Source organism: Sesamum indicum, linkage group LG11 (genome assembly GCF_000512975.1).
Source record: "Sesamum indicum cultivar Zhongzhi No. 13 linkage group LG11, S_indicum_v1.0, whole genome shotgun sequence".
NCBI lineage: Eukaryota > Viridiplantae > Streptophyta > Magnoliopsida > Lamiales > Pedaliaceae > Sesamum > Sesamum indicum.
In genome coordinates this window covers 4,381,926-4,399,570 of record NC_026155.1, presented here as the reverse complement: position 1 = coordinate 4,399,570, position 17,645 = coordinate 4,381,926, and the positions used below count along the sequence as shown (strand labels likewise).

General features: G+C 32.4%; 2 protein-coding genes across 2 annotated transcripts; one reads left to right on the top strand and one right to left on the bottom strand.

Annotated features, from left to right (window-relative positions):
* On the top strand, positions 1,742-9,949 carry LOC105173346 (polygalacturonase QRT2). Its single transcript, XM_011095051.2, has 9 exons — positions 1,742-2,071; positions 2,902-3,033; positions 4,375-4,536; positions 5,381-5,407; positions 5,506-5,713; positions 6,355-6,436; positions 7,660-7,768; positions 8,508-8,624; positions 9,504-9,949. Exons 1-9 carry the CDS (start codon positions 1,847-1,849, stop codon positions 9,732-9,734), a joined length of 1,293 nt encoding a protein of 430 aa, XP_011093353.1. The 5' UTR covers positions 1,742-1,846; the 3' UTR covers positions 9,735-9,949.
* LOC105173341 lies at positions 10,111-16,539 on the bottom strand. The gene is made up of 3 exons (XM_011095047.2): positions 16,051-16,539; positions 13,040-13,383; positions 10,111-12,594 (listed from the first exon to the last, which is right to left on the bottom strand). Exons 1-3 carry the CDS (start codon positions 16,271-16,273, stop codon positions 10,576-10,578), a joined length of 2,586 nt encoding a protein of 861 aa, XP_011093349.1. The 5' UTR covers positions 16,274-16,539; the 3' UTR covers positions 10,111-10,575.

Sequence of the window (17,645 nt, the reverse complement as noted above, 5' to 3'; positions counted from 1 at the left end):
CTCTCTCTCTTTTTTTCTTTTTGGTTTGCAAACAAAGTGGTCAAATTGCAAATAATCAACTGTGTTGCTACCTTTCCTCACTCAGTCTTCCAAACAACCCCTCCAAGTTGACAACATTATACATACGAAAAAACATACATACGTACATACAAGCACTAAAAGGATAGTCTTTTTGACTCTTTTCTATGGTGTCCAAATAGTGTGTGTCTGCCCAATTTCGGCAAAGCACTTCATTGGACTTTTAAGAGCCTCAAACTTGGTGGAGAAAGAAGTGAAAAAATGTTTGGTCAACTTCGGTAAAATTAGGTCCTATTCAAATATATTTATCGTTTGATATATTTTCTAATAACCACTTATAAATAAATTCCACCAGAATTATGATTTAATAAAAGCTACAGTTTATAATTTTTAATTCTACTGTAATTATTTTTTATCCAGTTAAGCATTATTGCCATTTAATAATTTCTAAATTTCTTCATTAATCGTTAAAATGAGGTTCGACTTTGGCATTCATGAACAATAATCTGCATTAGCATAATTAATTATAAAATTATGAATTCAAATAGAAAAATCACTTTTTCTAATCACATCAATTATTCCAAAAATAGTCGTAATCGATTATTTTGTAATCAATTAAGCAACTGTCGATCCAAACTGGACCATATATTTTATCAAAGACATTAGGACAACTATTGAAAGATAAAACTACAAAGAGATTGAAAACTTTTATATTTTTCATACTCTTTTATTTAAAATTTATTTTATTTTTCAATTTTAAAATTGGGCAATGAAAATGAAAGGGTTTAAATCCAAGATTATGGTGTTCCTCTCACGATCTTGTTTCTTAATATTTAACCCTAATTTCCCACTTCAATTATATATATCATGCTCTTGTGCATTTCAATTTGTCTTCCAAAAATGTTTATGTCGGTTTGCAGCCATAATATTTGCTGTCGACAAGTGATCAGTCAAATGAGAGTCCAGAAAAATGTTTAATTCCTTACACTGCCAAAATTAAAGAGTGAAATAAGGTTTAATTGTATGATTTTAGTCCCGTAAATATAATCATTTAACACTTTACTTCTGTAATTTGTTAGGGTTGTAAAATGATCTTTCATTTTTCTAATTCTTCAATTCTAGGACAAAGTTGGTTGAAACTCGACACTTTGAAAATTCATGTCAATTTTATCCTAAAATCGTAAATTAAAGAACATGAAGGACAATTTTACATCTGAAGGATATATTTATAAGATTAAATATACAATTAAACCATAAAATATTTATCATGCACTTACCGAAAAATATTTGCTAGATGTATTATTTCATTAAATATATAACACTTGTTGGGGGAGAAATAGGGAGTTCTTGTGCCACGTTCAAGATCAACAAGGGCTTTTTGGCTATTTTTACGAGGGGATTTTCTCTAATTTCGCATAATAACGGGGTCAAACCGAAAATTTTCCATTTGTGTAAAATTCCATGCATGTAATAAATATATTGGTAAACAAGCATATAAGCCACCATTAACTAACCTCTTCTTATATTTTTTTTTTCCTTAGTTGCAATATACCTAATCATCAAGAGTCAACCATTTCTTCACTGCAGTCCATCAATCTCTTCGATAATCTCATACAGAAAGCAGTCAAAAACTCTGCACCAAACCCTTTTTTTTCCAATCCATTTCAGCTCTTATATATATATGTTCGCTGCTCGATCATAACACAAATACCCTTCCTTACAAGATATATATATATATAGAGAGAGAGAGAGAGAGAGAGAGTGTGTGGGAGAGAGAGAGAGAGAGAGAGATTTTGTGTAATTTTTGAGCAGTTGCAGAGGAAGAATTATGAGGGCAAGAATTACTTGGTTTGTTACAGTTTTCATCATTGTGTTATGTTGTTCCTCCTGTTATGGGAGAAACTGCCGTTGCAGAACTTCCAGACACTCTTCTAAAACCGGCCATGCAAAGAGGCTAGCTGGGCCAAGACCTATACATGATTACACTAAAGAACAGGTGCTCAACGTCGAGGATTTTGGAGCCAAAGCCGACGGAAAATCAGATAATTTTCAGGTATATATATATATATGTATATACATATATATGGGTTAGTAATTGGTACAAGAAATATGATTTTTTTGATGTGGCTAAGAGGGTTTGAGCTAACGCTTATTTGAAAATTCTTATAAGCTCGTACATTTTATAAAATATTTTTAAAGCTTATAAAATAAAATTATAGAGCTTATACGATGTTAATAATATAATTACTTTGAAGGAATTTGTTAAGATCTTTAGATAAGTTGGCATCGATCTCCTTACGTTTTTTAAAGAGTTTATAAGCTCCAAACACTTTACTTTTAAAGTTCATAAGATCTTTTTCTAAAAATATTATCAGATACTTTATAGCATCTTATAAGCTCTGAATCATCTTATAAGATGTTTACAGCATCTAATTTATTACCATAACTGAAAGAGACATGTCGGAGCAGATACTAATTACTCATTCATGGTAGTGCAATTCTTATCGATGGTCGTTGTTTAGGAGACGAGGCCAATACATTAGCTATAACTATAATCAGGACAAATATATGCTTTCGTTATAGTTAAGAAACCATAGCAGATATCGATAAACTGCAGTTAAAACTTGAGTTTGTACATGCATTTTTAGACCATGATGATAGTATTGATTTGCTATAATTTTTAAGATGTGATTATTTTAGTTAAACTTATTAAGCTTGTTTCTATGATTTTATGTCAATTATTATTAGTTGTTGATATTTTGTAGCATTTGTAAGGTGGGTTGTTGTTGAGTTTTAGTCTGCCATAAAACAAATAGTAAGTAAATTTCAGTTAATGTTTCTAAGTAGAATGTTTATTGTTAATGTATTTACTTTTGCATGCAGGCATTCAAGAAAGCTTGGGACAAGGCTTGTGATTCTTTAGGATCAACCAAAATTCTGGTGCCCAAAGACAAAACGTACTATGTTAAGCATATTAATTTCACAGGTCCTTGCCGCTCTAGTATTTCTATGGAGGTATGTGTAATATATATATATATATATATATATATATGTTTATGTACATGCACTTAATTACGGGCAAAATATTCTTTTATTTTTTGGTACCACAATTTGGTAGGTGCCGCTTTTAGTCCCATAAAACTCATAATGACGCATTTTTAGTTTCAAAAAGTCATGTGTGTTATAGTTTTGAAACTAAAACGACTTTGTTTTACACTCAAAATGCTTTGTGGTTTTGGGACTAAAAAGTCCCAAAATCACACTTTTTGAGACCGAAAAGGCGTGATTTTAAGTTTTATGGAATTAAAAGCATTACATGCCATAATTGTGGTAGCAAAAAAATTTTACCCTTATTTTATGGGACTGAAAACATATTTTGCCCCTTAACTAATGCTGGATTTAGCTTTTTTAACTCTAAATTCTATTACATTTTATGTTTTATTTAATTTATAGATGTTATGTAAGAATACATATTATTTAAGATTGGTTTGGTTCAAGCGAGAGGAAAAGAAAAGTGAAAGGGGGAGGGGGAGGGATGGAAAGAATAATAATTTTTTTTAAAATTATTTGGTATGATTGGAAGGGGATTAAATTTCAAATGAAACCGCTTGTTTGGACGAGAAAAACAGATTGAGAATAAAAGATTATTTTTTGTAATTTTACTAAATAACTCTTCTCTTCATTTTGTATCAAAAAATTAATTAATTAATTAATATTATACTACTATAATTTTAGTATATCAAAATTTTAAAATCTTATTAATAAAGTATTTATCAAATAAGAATAAGAATATTTCTTATTGATAAAACTAATTATCATTTCTCAACGATTTTATTATCTTTTCTCTGGCGATTATGTAAGGTATTACCAGCATAAAGGAGAAAAAACTTGAAGAAAAAATATATATACACGGGCAATAGAGTAAATCTAAAAATAAAATATATACTTTTTTTGTATTTTTGACCTTATACTTTCACTTTTTCGCCCAATTTTGAACAAAAACAAAATTGGACTTTGGAGGTATTTAATATAAATCGAGTTTTACTTCGTCTTCATCTATTCCCTCTAACCAATCACATAACTATTTATTATACATTTTTTCTCCTTTCACATCTCTTGTACTTTCACTTTTTATTTCAACCAAATATACCCACTATTCTAAAAAGAAAAATTCTACATGTGTGTATATATTAAATGAAAGTGAAATTATACTAGCCATTTAATCAAAATAGAAAATCCAATCCGCCGGACACATGCATATAATTTTCATTAGATTATCTTTTTTTTAAAAAAAAAATTCAAAAGACAATCGATAATTTTGTAATCAGTAATTTCTTTTTCATGTGGATTTTGTAGATCCAAGGGACAGTCAGGTCTTTTCCTACGATGTATGATATCCCTAGGAGACTCTGGATAATGTTTGAAGATGTAAGAAACATGGATGTTTTCGGTGGCGGAACCATAGACGGTAATGGGGATGTATGGTGGAAAAATTCTTGCAAAATCAAGAAAACTCAGGTATATACGTATACCCTTTTTATTTTTATTTTATTTTTTTTAATGTAAACGATCAAATATTACTCCATTGGAATTATCAATATCAAATATTTATATTTAACGATAATCAATAATTGGATCAATCATATACTAATTATAGATATTAGATAATTATATTTAATCAATACATACTATTAAAGTAGATTAACATCTCACGCGTAGGTGGGCTTCGAATATAATCTTATAATTATATCCTTTTTATTATGTAGTGTTCTATAAGCCCTTTCTCCAACTATCACTTTTGGGATCAAATTCGACATCAAAATCACATTTTGTTTAAAAGCTACAATTGCAATTATTTCTCATCTAATTATCCAATTATTCACATTAAATACTTTTCGTTGATTCCTCAAAAAAACCATAGGAGTGAGGTTAGTTTGAAGTTTAACAACAATTTACATTTATATAATCAATTATAAAATCACGAATTCGAACACCATAACCACTTTCTAAACTTAATTACTTCATAATCAATAATGTGCGATGGTCAAGCTGATTTGGACCTTTAAATTCCTAATAATTATCATTATAATGTATATTTTTCGAAATAAACATTAATTGAGCATAAAGTATCAGGAAAGCATTGCGAACAACCTACTTATGATATTGCAAACGAGCAAATTACCACCCCCAATGAAAAAAAATAGTAATTGCTTCATTTTAGGAGGGGTAAATCGCTATTTTTTTTTATCATAATAAATAATTTGTTTATTTGCAATATCACAAGAGGTAAATTGCATCAAACTCTAAAATATCGTTGCAAAACATAATACTGACATGTTTTTGCTGTTTCTCTCTTTTGCAGCCCTGCCAAAGCCAAAGTGCCCCAACGGTACGTTTTTTGGCTATTGTCGTTACTAACATCTTACATAAAATCGAAAAATTCTTGGACCGTACCCCTAATCCAGTATTGTTTTTTCATCCAAACAGGCTCTAACGTTCAAAAATTGCACGAATTTGAGAGTGAGCAATTTGAAGCTAGTGAATGCACAGCAAATGCAAGTGAATTTCCAGGACTGCAACGACGTCGAGGCTTCAAAACTTTCAGTGGTAGCACCAGCAGAAAGCCCCAATACAGATGGAATTCACATCACAAGAACAACCAATATCAATGTTCTTGACTCTGAAATTAGAACAGGTAATTACATAAATTCCTTTTGTTAATTACACACAATGTTTTTTTATTTCAGTTTTTCTTGTTTTGGGCTACCATGATTATTATTATGGGCGAATAGCAATTTAACCCCGTAAATAGTGTAAATGAGTAAATTATCCCTCTATGAAAAAAATAGCAATTTATTTCCTTATATTTTTAAAATGAAGCAATTTACCTCCCTGTTTAAGAATATAAATTGCTTCATTTTAATAAATATAAGTAAATTGCTATATTTTAGAAAGCACAGGGAGGTAAATTGCTTTTTTTTTTTTATCTACCCATAAGATGGTAATTTGCTCATTTGCAATATCACAAGGAGTTTGCTTGTATTTTTTTTTCCTGATTATTATGGATAATTACATAAAAACCCCTGAAATTCGGCCATACTATCAAGAATCCCTAATATTTTGAAAAATATATATATTGGCACTTTTTGCAGTTATATTTCACAATGTGACAGATTCATGAAATGTACGTACCATGAAATGTTCAAGTTGGAAAACGAGTTTTTAGCACTAATTTTCAAAAGTGGTTTGCAATATGCATAAGTTTGAGGGATGTTGGTGTAATTATTTCTAATTAAAATCATTTACATTTAATTAATTTTTGGTTTGGATAATTAGGTGATGACTGTGTTTCCATAGTAAATGGATCAAGAAATGTGGAAGTCAGAAATATAGTGTGCGGACCAGGCCATGGCATCAGGTACATATCTACCTAATCTATTACATATTACTAGCACATGTGCAAAATTAAATCTATATTTAATAAATTAATTATTTTTTTAAAATATATTTTAATTGAATAAGTATAAAATATTAAAAAATAGAAAAATGTTATAAAAAAATTATTGAGAAAAAATTTGATAGAAGTAAAAGCAATGTGAAAGTTAAGAAAAGAGAAATAAAAAATTGAAAAAAGCGAGAATTGAAAAGTTGAAGAGAGGGAGAAAATAGTTAAAAATAAATAAAAATTAATAGACCATAAATATTAAAAACACACCAAAATAATTATATAAAGGTATAATTATTTGAAGGGGCTCATTGTCCCAAGTTCTTTAATTTTGAGCAAATTTTGAATTTTTTAAATTATTAATTTGTAGAGTAAGCATTAATGGCTATGTTAATGCTTTTCAGTTTATTTGGTCCTTTAAAAAAAATTGACTAAAATATTTGGCCTCTTTAAATTATGTCCCCTGTATAGTATATATATATTATATTTTATAAGAAAAATTATAATTTTAGTTCTATAATAATTTTGAGGGGTACATTTTTTTTGCCTGACAAATTCAATTTACGTAATTTAGTCTTGTAATTTAATTTAATTTTTTGATAATTTTAGTACTTCTCGGCCACTTCAACAGAAAAATTACATATGACTTCCACATGATTCAAATTAAATTTTAATTTTAGTCTTGTAACTTAGTTGGGTTAGCATTTGTGGTCCTGCAAGGAATTGATTTATAAGATTAAAACTGTAATTTACTTGGATTTTGTACAAATCACATTTAATTTTCTAGCTAAATTGGCTAAAAAATGACTAGATTTTTTAAAATTTTAAAGTTACAAAACTAAAAATGTGAAATTAATTTCTATAGGATCGAAAATACTATCCCTAAATTACAAGATTAAAATTATAATTTTCCTATTTTATGATTTTGAAAATATTTGATCCCCCCCCCCCACCCCGAAACCTACACACTACGTGATTAGTATAAAGTTAAGAAAAATAATCAGTTAAAAAACAAGTGTGGTACAATTGCTGGTTCAGTTCGACCAGACCTAATTTGAGCGAAAAATTTCACGTAAGACTTTGATCCCACCTCAACACTTATGAAATTTGTGCATTGAATTAATTTTTATTTCTCAATTTTGGTGAGAAGATAATGAAAGCAATATTAATTAGTGACTGATAATGTTGAATTGCAGCATTGGAAGCTTAGGTGAAGATAATTCAGAACATTATGTCTCAGATATTTCTGTAAAGGGAGTAAAGATGACAGGAACTAGCAATGGAGTAAGAATAAAGACTTGGCAGGTAATATATAATTCTAATTTGAATTTTGGAGAAATACGCTAATAATCACAATTGAATTTTTGGCAGGATGTAACATTTTATTTAATCGTTTAAAGTAAATTATACATTTTATATTAAAAGTTACACTTTCCTTTCTTAAAATTTGGTATAATTATAATTTAAAAAATTACATCTAGCACTCTTGAATTTTACTTCCACATAACAAATAAGTCACTCGATGAGTTAAAATTCACCGAAATTGATGTTATTAACAAAAAAAATTACATTTACCCCGAATTGACTTAATAGTGATTTATTGCAGGTCAAATAAATCTTTTTATGATCAAATTACCCTTGTACGTCTTCACATGTTTATGCATGTGAGTAGGTATATTTTCACCGTTACAATAGTAGTTCAATCGAAAAAAATTGGTCTAACCTGCATACGTCAGTAATAAGTCAATGGAGGGTAAATATCAATTTTTATTCAGTTTATTATCGACATCAAGAAATTTAGTGAATTTTGACTAATTGTGGGACTTATTTATTAGACGGAAGCAAATCTCATGGTACGAGATATAATTTTTCAAATCGAGTGAGATTTACATGTAATTTTACCGAATCTCAATAGGAGGGAGTTAATTATCCCTTTATATTATTTTCTCTTGACATTTCGATTTTAATCCATTGTCGAAATTATGAGGAAATGTATATGAATAGTGTTTTGGTGTGAAGGAATATTGTGAATGTTGTTGTGCAGGGAGGGAGAGGAATTGCAAGAAACATAGAGTTCGACGATATTGAGATGAGGAACGTGTCCAATCCAATAATCATAGACCAGTTTTACTGTGATAAAAATAAAAATTGCAAGGAAGAGGTACGCACGATTATCCTGTTTCTTTTTAATTTATTATTTTACTTGATTATGGTAATCTCACTCATCAATTATTGTAGAAAAACTTGATTAACTTCAGTTATTAATAATATGAATGACTAGTAAGTAGTTAATATTTCCTGATTAAATTTTAATTAAAAATAATTAACATCAAGTAGCCATCAGCATTATTCCTGATTGCTGAGATCAAATAAACCATATATATATGTTTACAATTGTTTGATCTCGCTAGTAAGTATATATCTTACCAATACATTACTATAATTAAGATAATTATACGTGTACCTTTTAAAAATTTGGACATTTTGTACAAAACATAACTTTTACATTTTACAAATCCAGGGAACATTAAATTAAAAATATGATTACAGGCAATATCAGTAAAATTTTCCTAAAAACTGAAAAAGAAATTATAATATACTCAAATCTCAGGGATGTCTATGCAATTATCCTCCATAAGTATTTTTGTCCTACCAATTTTTAAAAATTCAAATTTATCCTTTATTTTATTTTTTCCCTCTAAACAAATTTAGTCAGATGTAATTTTAGTTTTTAATAATCTCACCAATTATATGTATATTTTTTTCTGTTAACCACCCACCCCTCTATATTTCTCTCTCACTTTACTTTTCTACATTTATTTAAATTTATAATTATAATTTTTTCTTTTCACAAATTTCTTTTTTCTTATCATCTCACATTAAGGTTCTTTTTACATGCTTGCGGGAATCGCGTGCTGCAATATCCAGTATATATATATAAATATAACAATAATTTCGAATTCAAATTGAAAAAAAAAAAAAGATATTAATAAAAGAACCCATCCCTCATTTCCTAACCCTGTGTGTGCATGAAATGCAGAAATCAGCAGTGCAAGTGGAGAATGTAATATACAGAAACATAAGAGGCACAAGTGCTTCAAAGATAGCCATAAGTTTCAAGTGCAGTCAGTCAGTCCCATGCAGAAATCTCATGCTCCAAAATGTGAAGTTAACTGCCCAAGAAAAGGGAGAGAAGGTGGAAGCTTTCTGCAGCCAGCTTGCCTTGCAAACTCTCAACCAGAATTCACTCCCAACTTGCCCTATGCACTAGCACATTATAACTGATTTCTTGGTCATTAGTACTAGTTTTTAGCTTAGTTTTTTGTTTATAAAGAGGAAGTAAGAGAAATAGGTCTTATAAGTTGAGTTACAGAGAGATTATTGAGGTTAATCCATTATATTCCATGACCCAAGTTTCAAATTTGTTCGATCTTCGATTATGAAGTCTTCTTTGAATCAATAATAAATTGATATATTTTCTTACCACATGGAGGATTACAATTAGAATCGTGCATGAATTATACATACCTCAAATCCCTCGAGCACTCAAGGAAAAACAATAGAGGGGGAGTTATGACGGGTGTATTTTTATGTAAAACGTGAAATTTCATATTATCCACCTGAATACTGCATAAATGACTCATGAATAGTACAGAATCATGATAATTGAAGTGAAATAATTGTCATCAGATGTAATAAAATGAATTGTATGCCACTGATTAGAATCCCCGTCCAAGATAAAACACTACCGGTTAGATGTCAATACCCAGTTCACCTATCCAACTGCTATATGACCTAATGCAGAATTCATATGGTTGCTTTGTTTGATTGAATGTAGAATTTCACTAATTTCTCCAGGAATTGCTTTATGTTCCAACACAAATTCCTAATGATATAGCAACCCACATCTTCCATATTAAATCCTCTACCAAGATTTTGTACATGAAATCCTCTACCAAGATATTAAATCCTCGGAAATCCCCTCCCCCACACAGGAACTGAAATGAGGGAGAGAGGGAGAAACAGCAGAAAATAAGTATGTGGCATGAATTCCTCCCAGCATGTTAGCTCCATATAACTATATACATTCTAACATAGACATTCTCAAAAGATTAAATAAGACTCACATTCACTTGTGGGCTGCTTGGGGTTGCACAGCATGTGAGATCTCCACCCTCCAAGTTTGAAGACCCATCAGCAGCATAAACGCCTAGATCTACCAAAAGATGGTTAATTGGCAAAATGTCCATTGTTTCATAACTGTTTGTGATGGCATCATTAATTTGCCCAGAATTTTGATCATCACCACCATCATGAACCGAAGGAGTTTCAGCATTAGACTCGGCTACTCCATCTAATAGGGCTTCCAGTGGGGACTTGGTACTGGTATACACGTCTGAAGTGAACTTCACTTCTAGAATCGGAAACTCAAAGTCCAGCAAAGACGCATGTGAAATCTCAAGGATCTTTGTTTCTGATGCAACATGTCTTTCTAGAACTTCTGCTACCACCTCAGACTCATGATTTGAAGCAATGTCATAATCTGGGTTGAAACTAGTTAATTTTCCGGGGTTAGTTTCTTCGTCAATCTGGTGCCTGCCAGTTTCCTCCGAGTCCTTGGCTACTAGATTAGGTGCAGAATCATCACTATTCTCCACAGATTTGCAATCCCCTTCAAAGGAAGTGTCTAGTGTATTTACTTCAGAACCTTCATTCAAGTGCCTGTTGCCATGGCATGTTCTGCTTTCCTTGACAGCAACAGCAGAGATATCACCATTAGATGCTGAGGTAAAATCATGAGTGCCATCATTCTTCCCGAAATCAGAGTCTGCAGAAGCAAATAGACTCTTGCTTTGAATGCAAGAAGAAACCATCTCATCACTGTTATGGTCCTCTTCATTACTAACTATAGGAGCCACATCTGAAGAAGACTGCATATGATTCAAAAGCTCCTCGTTGCCAGTTTCCTCTGAGGTTAACCTCGGAGCTTTAACTGTAAGGCTTTGAGCGTATGCCGAAGACTGTCCATTGCCATTTCGTACAGCAGGGAACTCTTCAGGTTTCATTTGAGAAGATTCCGCATGTTCATGATATTGGTTTTCCTCGTCTACTTTATTGGAAAGACCTGAAGGTGTTTGAATATGCTCAGAAGGATGAATGATAGCAGTAGACAAAAGTCCATTAAGTGCTGCTGCTAAAGCATCATCAACTGACATAGTTTTCTTTGATTGTATGCAAGGAACATCCTTCAATGGTTTCATATCATCATTGTCTTCTTCATCTTCGCCACATGAAAACTCAGGTGCACTAACAATAAGGCTTGGATGAGAATTTGCATCATGGGATAACTCAGGCATGCTTGTAGGCAAATCATTCTTTCCAAGTTCTGATGCCCCACAAGGTGGAGGATCACTTTGTTCACCGTAGAATGAGCTTGAGTTTGATTCACTGCATGAAAATGAAGGAGCAGAGATTCTTGTGCAATGTGGTAAACCAGAATAGTGATCATTCTTGGCAAGTTTTTCAAGTTGATGCTCAACCTGTTGAAGCCTTGCCTCCATGCGTTCTATGGGCTTCAGCATTTTTTCTTCAAACCTCAAGCAAATATCTTCCACTCTGCTCACTCTAGAAATAAGCTGTTCCAGAGCTCTTTCAAGATTTCCTGGCGGCAAATCATCATTGTTTCTAGACTCAACACATTTCTTTGCCATGGTTGGTATCTGAAGTTCAGCTGGTTCAGCTGTATCCTTATCATTTTCTCTCGGCTTCACATCTTGTTGGTGAACTTGGTCTTTTTCCAATTCAATATCAATTTCATCAGCTTTTCTTGACCCAGTTTCCATTTTGTCATCCTTAAGCACTTCATCAGAATCATGTTTACCTTGAACTTGTCTGATACCTGATTTTGATAATTGCAGAAGAGTAGGCATGAACATGGCCATCAGAGAATTTTGCGTTGTGCTTCCTGCCAATGCTGCCTCATTTCCAGAATCAGTTGACTCCACAGGGTCCACAAATAAATATAATTCATCAACATATACGTGGCCCTTATCTTGAAGTGACAGTAATCGAATTGTAAGCGATGAGCAAGGATCTGCATCGCTTATTTGTGCTGTAGCCTCATAAAGATCCTGCATAGGCATACAATAATATCAATACCAGATAAATTTTGTTGCCACAATAGATATTGATACTTTTCATCTTCTACACCCATAAACTACCAACCCATGTGGTTTACAACTATAATCAGAGAGCTTATGATTTCTGAAAACAAATTATGAATTTAACAAAGATGTAAGGCATGAGTTGATCGCAGAGACTGATGAATATACTTGAAAACTTCACATATGCAAAAGAACCCCATAACGATCAATCTGAGTATCCCTGTTACTATTATGTGACGTCACTAGAAAGTTGAAATGGTTTAACCAAAACAAGAAACAGAAAGTTGTTACTGTTAAACTCACCGGAAATCGAATAAATTTGGAAATAATGAATTGCTTTAAAAAATGACTTCATTCGACCAAGGATGGAAAGCAAGTGGTAATAAAAAAAGTGTGGATCAGAATATTTTACCTGTACACTTTTCCCTTTATGGGTATTAAGCTTATCTGATAAAGAACTTCTCCCAACCTCAGGTACTTTAATCTTAACCCAATCATCTTCACTGGTGACAGTATTTGCCCCATCTGTAAGAGTTTCTTCAGCTAGTTCCCCCAATAAACACTCTCCACGCTCCTCCTCAACATCTTCAATGCAAGTTGTTTGGAGTAATTTATTTTCTCTTTTAGCAAGACCACACCGAACAGTGCAGAGATACTCATTGGTAGTGTGAGTAGAATGTGCATAGTAGACCTCATATACACGGGCACTGCTCCGAACATAAATTTGACCAACACCATACTTTTGGTCAAAACATACTGCAAGAAACTGATATTGTCAGTCAACAGAAGATGTTGAGAGTCTTGCGACAACATATTCATTTTAGTCGGTGGACACACATGGAGTTCATGAGAAACTGTACCAATTTCTTCCACCATCTAATATTGTTTTGAACAATGTATATAGCACAAAGCAACGAATACAAAGAGAATCTAAAAGAAAAGTGTGCAACTTAGCAAGTCCACAATCAGAAACAGAAGAATGGGATTCATATAGCAGATGTTTTGACTCAACTCAGAAATAATATAACTTTTGGTCCTCCTATACTTGGTTACTCCTCCAAAATGAGTAATCTAACCCAAAAAAAAAAAAAAGGAAAGCATGTCCAGTTTCCTAGTCATAAGAGATTTTGGGTTTAGCAATGGGAAAAAAACAGGATATACTCTATTCACTAGAGTCAGCATCTTCATTCCTTTTTTGTTTAAATATCCTATCCATTGTCCTTCAGCAAACACTTATTTCATGGTAGAATCCAACTCTTGTAAATTGATTTCAGCTAACACAGTAATCAAGTCTGACATCAAAGATGTAACCAAAAGAATAAGACAGGATAAAAAGGCTCCCTGCACTTGAGCCTAACAGAATACCTATACATATACCATATTCAGATAGAAAGAGCACTTTTATAGGACATACTCCTCTTACTGGCATATTAACTCCTGATGTGCTACTATTGGATAAGAGCGGAATATAAATTGCTTGTTTGGGCTCAAAGACTAACTAATTGCTCTCCCTGTGGGCCTAGTTGCTGATGCAAACAAAGTGGTCGCATTTCGAAGTGTGATGTTGGTCATGTTTGCTGGCAAGAACATACAGCCGGAGGACCTTATATAGAAAGCATATAGACAAATCCATGCACACAGTAGATCATCTAGAACAGGCCATTGACAGGGAAGCTTAAACAATTTTCACACTCTCTTAGACCCCGACTTCAGTAAATACTAAGTACGTTGCATGACAAAACATGATTCAGGATTCATTTTTATGCTAAAGCAACCCTGGTAGCAAAAAAGCATGTTTGTGAATAAGTTTCCATATTATTTATGGAGAGGATAATACTTGATTCCTTTTATATTTAGGATTTGGAGCTTTTAGATTCTTAGTGTATTTCCACTTCTATTACTACAAAAATACATTAAATCAACATTAGGATAATTATGGCCAACGAACTCTAATCGATATCCTTTCGCATATACTCAAGAAAATCCAAAATCAGATGGGAAATTAATTAGGATTAGCCAACTCTAAATCAAGGGTTCTTGGCAAAAAAATACTAACAAGATGCATAGTGGCGGCTTTAATGCACATCCAAACATGTCTGCTAGATGGTGCAACATTATGAACCTATGGGTTACAAAATCTAGTAAAGGGAACTCGAGTTGGCTGGCTTTATGCTCCTCTTCAAGTTGTTACATTTACAATTCCATGTCAGCGGAGATTTCATCGTGGACCTTTGCAACACTCACAAGTGGGGTGACTCCATTGTTTTTTATGTGGATAATTTTCTAAAGAGGTCATTTAGTTTTTTGTTCAAGTATTCCAAACAAACCATGCATGCTTAATAATTCTTCAAATAAATGTTTTTCTTACACAGTTACTAGATCTATTGTATTTCGTGGAAATGTTAAACGGGCAACCGATGCAATCAACCATTCCCCATCTTCAAGCTGTGGTCAAACTGAAGTGTAGCAATTATAGTCCAAAAATGTTCTTATAATGATTGTTGGAGGATTCTCGAAGGTATGCAACTCAAAAAGCCACAAGCTAGACTTACCCGCCACTACTTTTTACCTTACAGTCAAAAAGAAGACTCCTTAAGATATGCGAACTTAAAAGTTATTCCTAATCCACTAGCTCATTTCCAGCATGAGGCAGTTTTGATTACAAGTACATTGGTTTGCACATATGTCCCTCTGTTTCCATCCAAATTAGTGCTCCGGTAGATTAATTTTACCCTGCTATCTCCTCCCAAACATTTTGCTTCATTCCCCTACCCCTTTTTTGATTCAATGTAATGAAATATGGAAATGTATAAATTCGATCCTTGCCATAATGCAGTAAATCAGAAAAGAAGATATTTGGAAGTTAAGGATTCAGCCTCTTTTACGAGGGAGGAAAAGTTGTAATCTATTACATAACAGAATTGCAAAAGACCAGAAATAAAAATGATAGATACCCCTCCGACCAACTAACCAATCAAAAAAGCAAACAGAGTACTCAATTTTGCAAAGAAAATAAATTGCAACTGAAAAAGGAAATGGACAAACCATTAAGTGCAACTCTCAGGTACAGCATTTCATGATCCACTTCACTCCATTCTGAATCGAAGAAATTTACTAACTGATTTAATTTTCTCTTTTCCAATATTCAAATTAAATCGTCAAAAAAAGCAAAAATTTCCCAGCCTACCACTAAAATTCACGAAAAGCGAAGGAAAATTTCCCATATATGAAATCAAATGAAAAATTAAAATAAAATCCATAAACTCTTTCAAGTTGACTATAACCATAAAACCCTCGTAATGAAGAACCCCAACCAAAACCCTAAAGTAGACTGCAAAGCAAACAACAGGCGAACAAAACCAACAGCGAAAAAAAAAAATTATAACTCTGAGGGGAACCAGAAAAAAAAAGACATAAACTTACCCTTAATTTCACAAGGGCCGGAATCGGGGCCACGAGGCTCGAGAACAAGAGGAGATATACAGACCGTTTTTTCGAAGTCAGATTCAGCGATCGGGTAGTCGGAGGACTCGACGGTGACGGAAGCCTCGAGGGACCCATGAACGATTACCCAATTAGTTTCGTAGCTCCACGGATTCATACTCGTCCTACTACTGCCCATATCGCGATCGCTCGTCGTCTCCATTTCTTGCGTTCACACAGTGTATCTTTGTTTATGTGCGTGTATCTATGTATGTATATATGAAGTAGCTGCTAGTTAACGCTTCAAAGGAGTTCTCTTTGCCGGTCTTTTGGCAGCGACTGATGTAGCAAACGAGATCTATTCTAGTTTATATGGTTAGGATACTTGCTACCGCACAAGAGACTCCGGTTCGAGTTTTGGCAATGGAATTCAAGATTTTTATCGAGAGAAGTGGGAGCGGTTTCGTCGAATCCAGGCAACGGAATTCACCTTTTTATATAAAATATACTTGTTTAACGCTTCCCTTTGCCAATATCTTCATTTTTCAAGATGTTTGTGGTCATTCACTGCAGTCAATCACATTTTGGAGAAAGATTAGGACCAAAAAAAACAAAACTTAACAGAAGTGGATTTGCAAATAATTTTGAGTTTCTAATTTAATTTGTATCAATATTTTTTCAAGGGCAAATTGCATTTTTATCATGCACTTTAATTTGCTTTTATATTTAATCTCATTGATATGAGATTCTCAATTTTTATCCCATAACACCTTTTTCTTAAAATGTTTAATGATGTGTGGGACTAAAAGTGTTACTTTTTAAAAGTTATGGGATCAAAAGTGAAAATTTTGTAACATTTGGAATCAAAAGTGCAAAGACTCTAATTGTCACGTGCTAAGCACCTGGCATTTTTCGTTAAAATATATAATGGAAGTGTATTATGTGACCAAAAATGTTACTTTTTAAAAATTATAAAATTAAAAGTAATAATTCAAAAATCAATGGAATCAAAAGTGAAAAGATCCTATCCCTTTTTTAATAATTAAAGAGTTTTTGTTTTGTTTAGTGTACTTAGTATCACTTTTCTATTCTTAATTTCCTATATTCTCTCACTCTGAGAATCTATTTCTTTTGAGAAGACTTGAGAATCTATTGTTTCTATATCTATTGTAGCACTCCCTACTCATTACATTTAATTATTTTTATTTTATTCTTTCTTTAATTACTTCGTTTTATAAGTAATTTCTTTTGAACCCGTCTACTTTATCAATATAATATATAAACATCATAAAAGATAAAAGACATCGCCAAAAGTTTATTATTTACCTCACCTGATATCCTTATATAAATAACCTCAAGGAAATAGTGTAATAGCCAATAGTACAAAGTTTTAACACAAACCCGACAAAAGGCTCAAATGTCTAACAGTTAAAACTCCCGCTTCAGATGGCATGGCTGACCCACTTAAATGTCTACTCAATAAGTATAGCTAACCAGTCTATATATATAAACATAGGCTGCAAGTCATGTACAATGCAATCGCATCAATTAACAAATATTTGTCATATAGCAACATCAAATGTAAGAAATAATCA

Bases quoted from the DNA above. Each gene is read 5' to 3' on its own strand.
- LOC105173346 (XM_011095051.2), top strand. From the start codon at position 1,847: ATGAGGGCAAGAATTACTTGGTTTGTTACAGTTTTCATCATTGTGTTA. The intron at 2,072-2,901 runs GTATATATATAT...TTTTGCATGCAG, and splicing joins GAAAATCAGATAATTTTCAG to GCATTCAAGAAAGCTTGGGA. The intron at 7,769-8,507 runs GTAATATATAAT...GTTGTTGTGCAG, and splicing joins TAAGAATAAAGACTTGGCAG to GGAGGGAGAGGAATTGCAAG.
- LOC105173341 (XM_011095047.2), bottom strand. From the start codon at position 16,273: ATGGAGACGACGAGCGATCGCGATATGGGCAGTAGTAGGACGAGTATG. The intron at 13,384-16,050 runs GTAAGTTTATGT...AGTTTCTTGCAG, and splicing joins CGGCCCTTGTGAAATTAAGG to TATGTTTTGACCAAAAGTAT. The intron at 12,595-13,039 runs GTAAAATATTCT...ATGCCTATGCAG, and splicing joins ATAAAGGGAAAAGTGTACAG to GATCTTTATGAGGCTACAGC.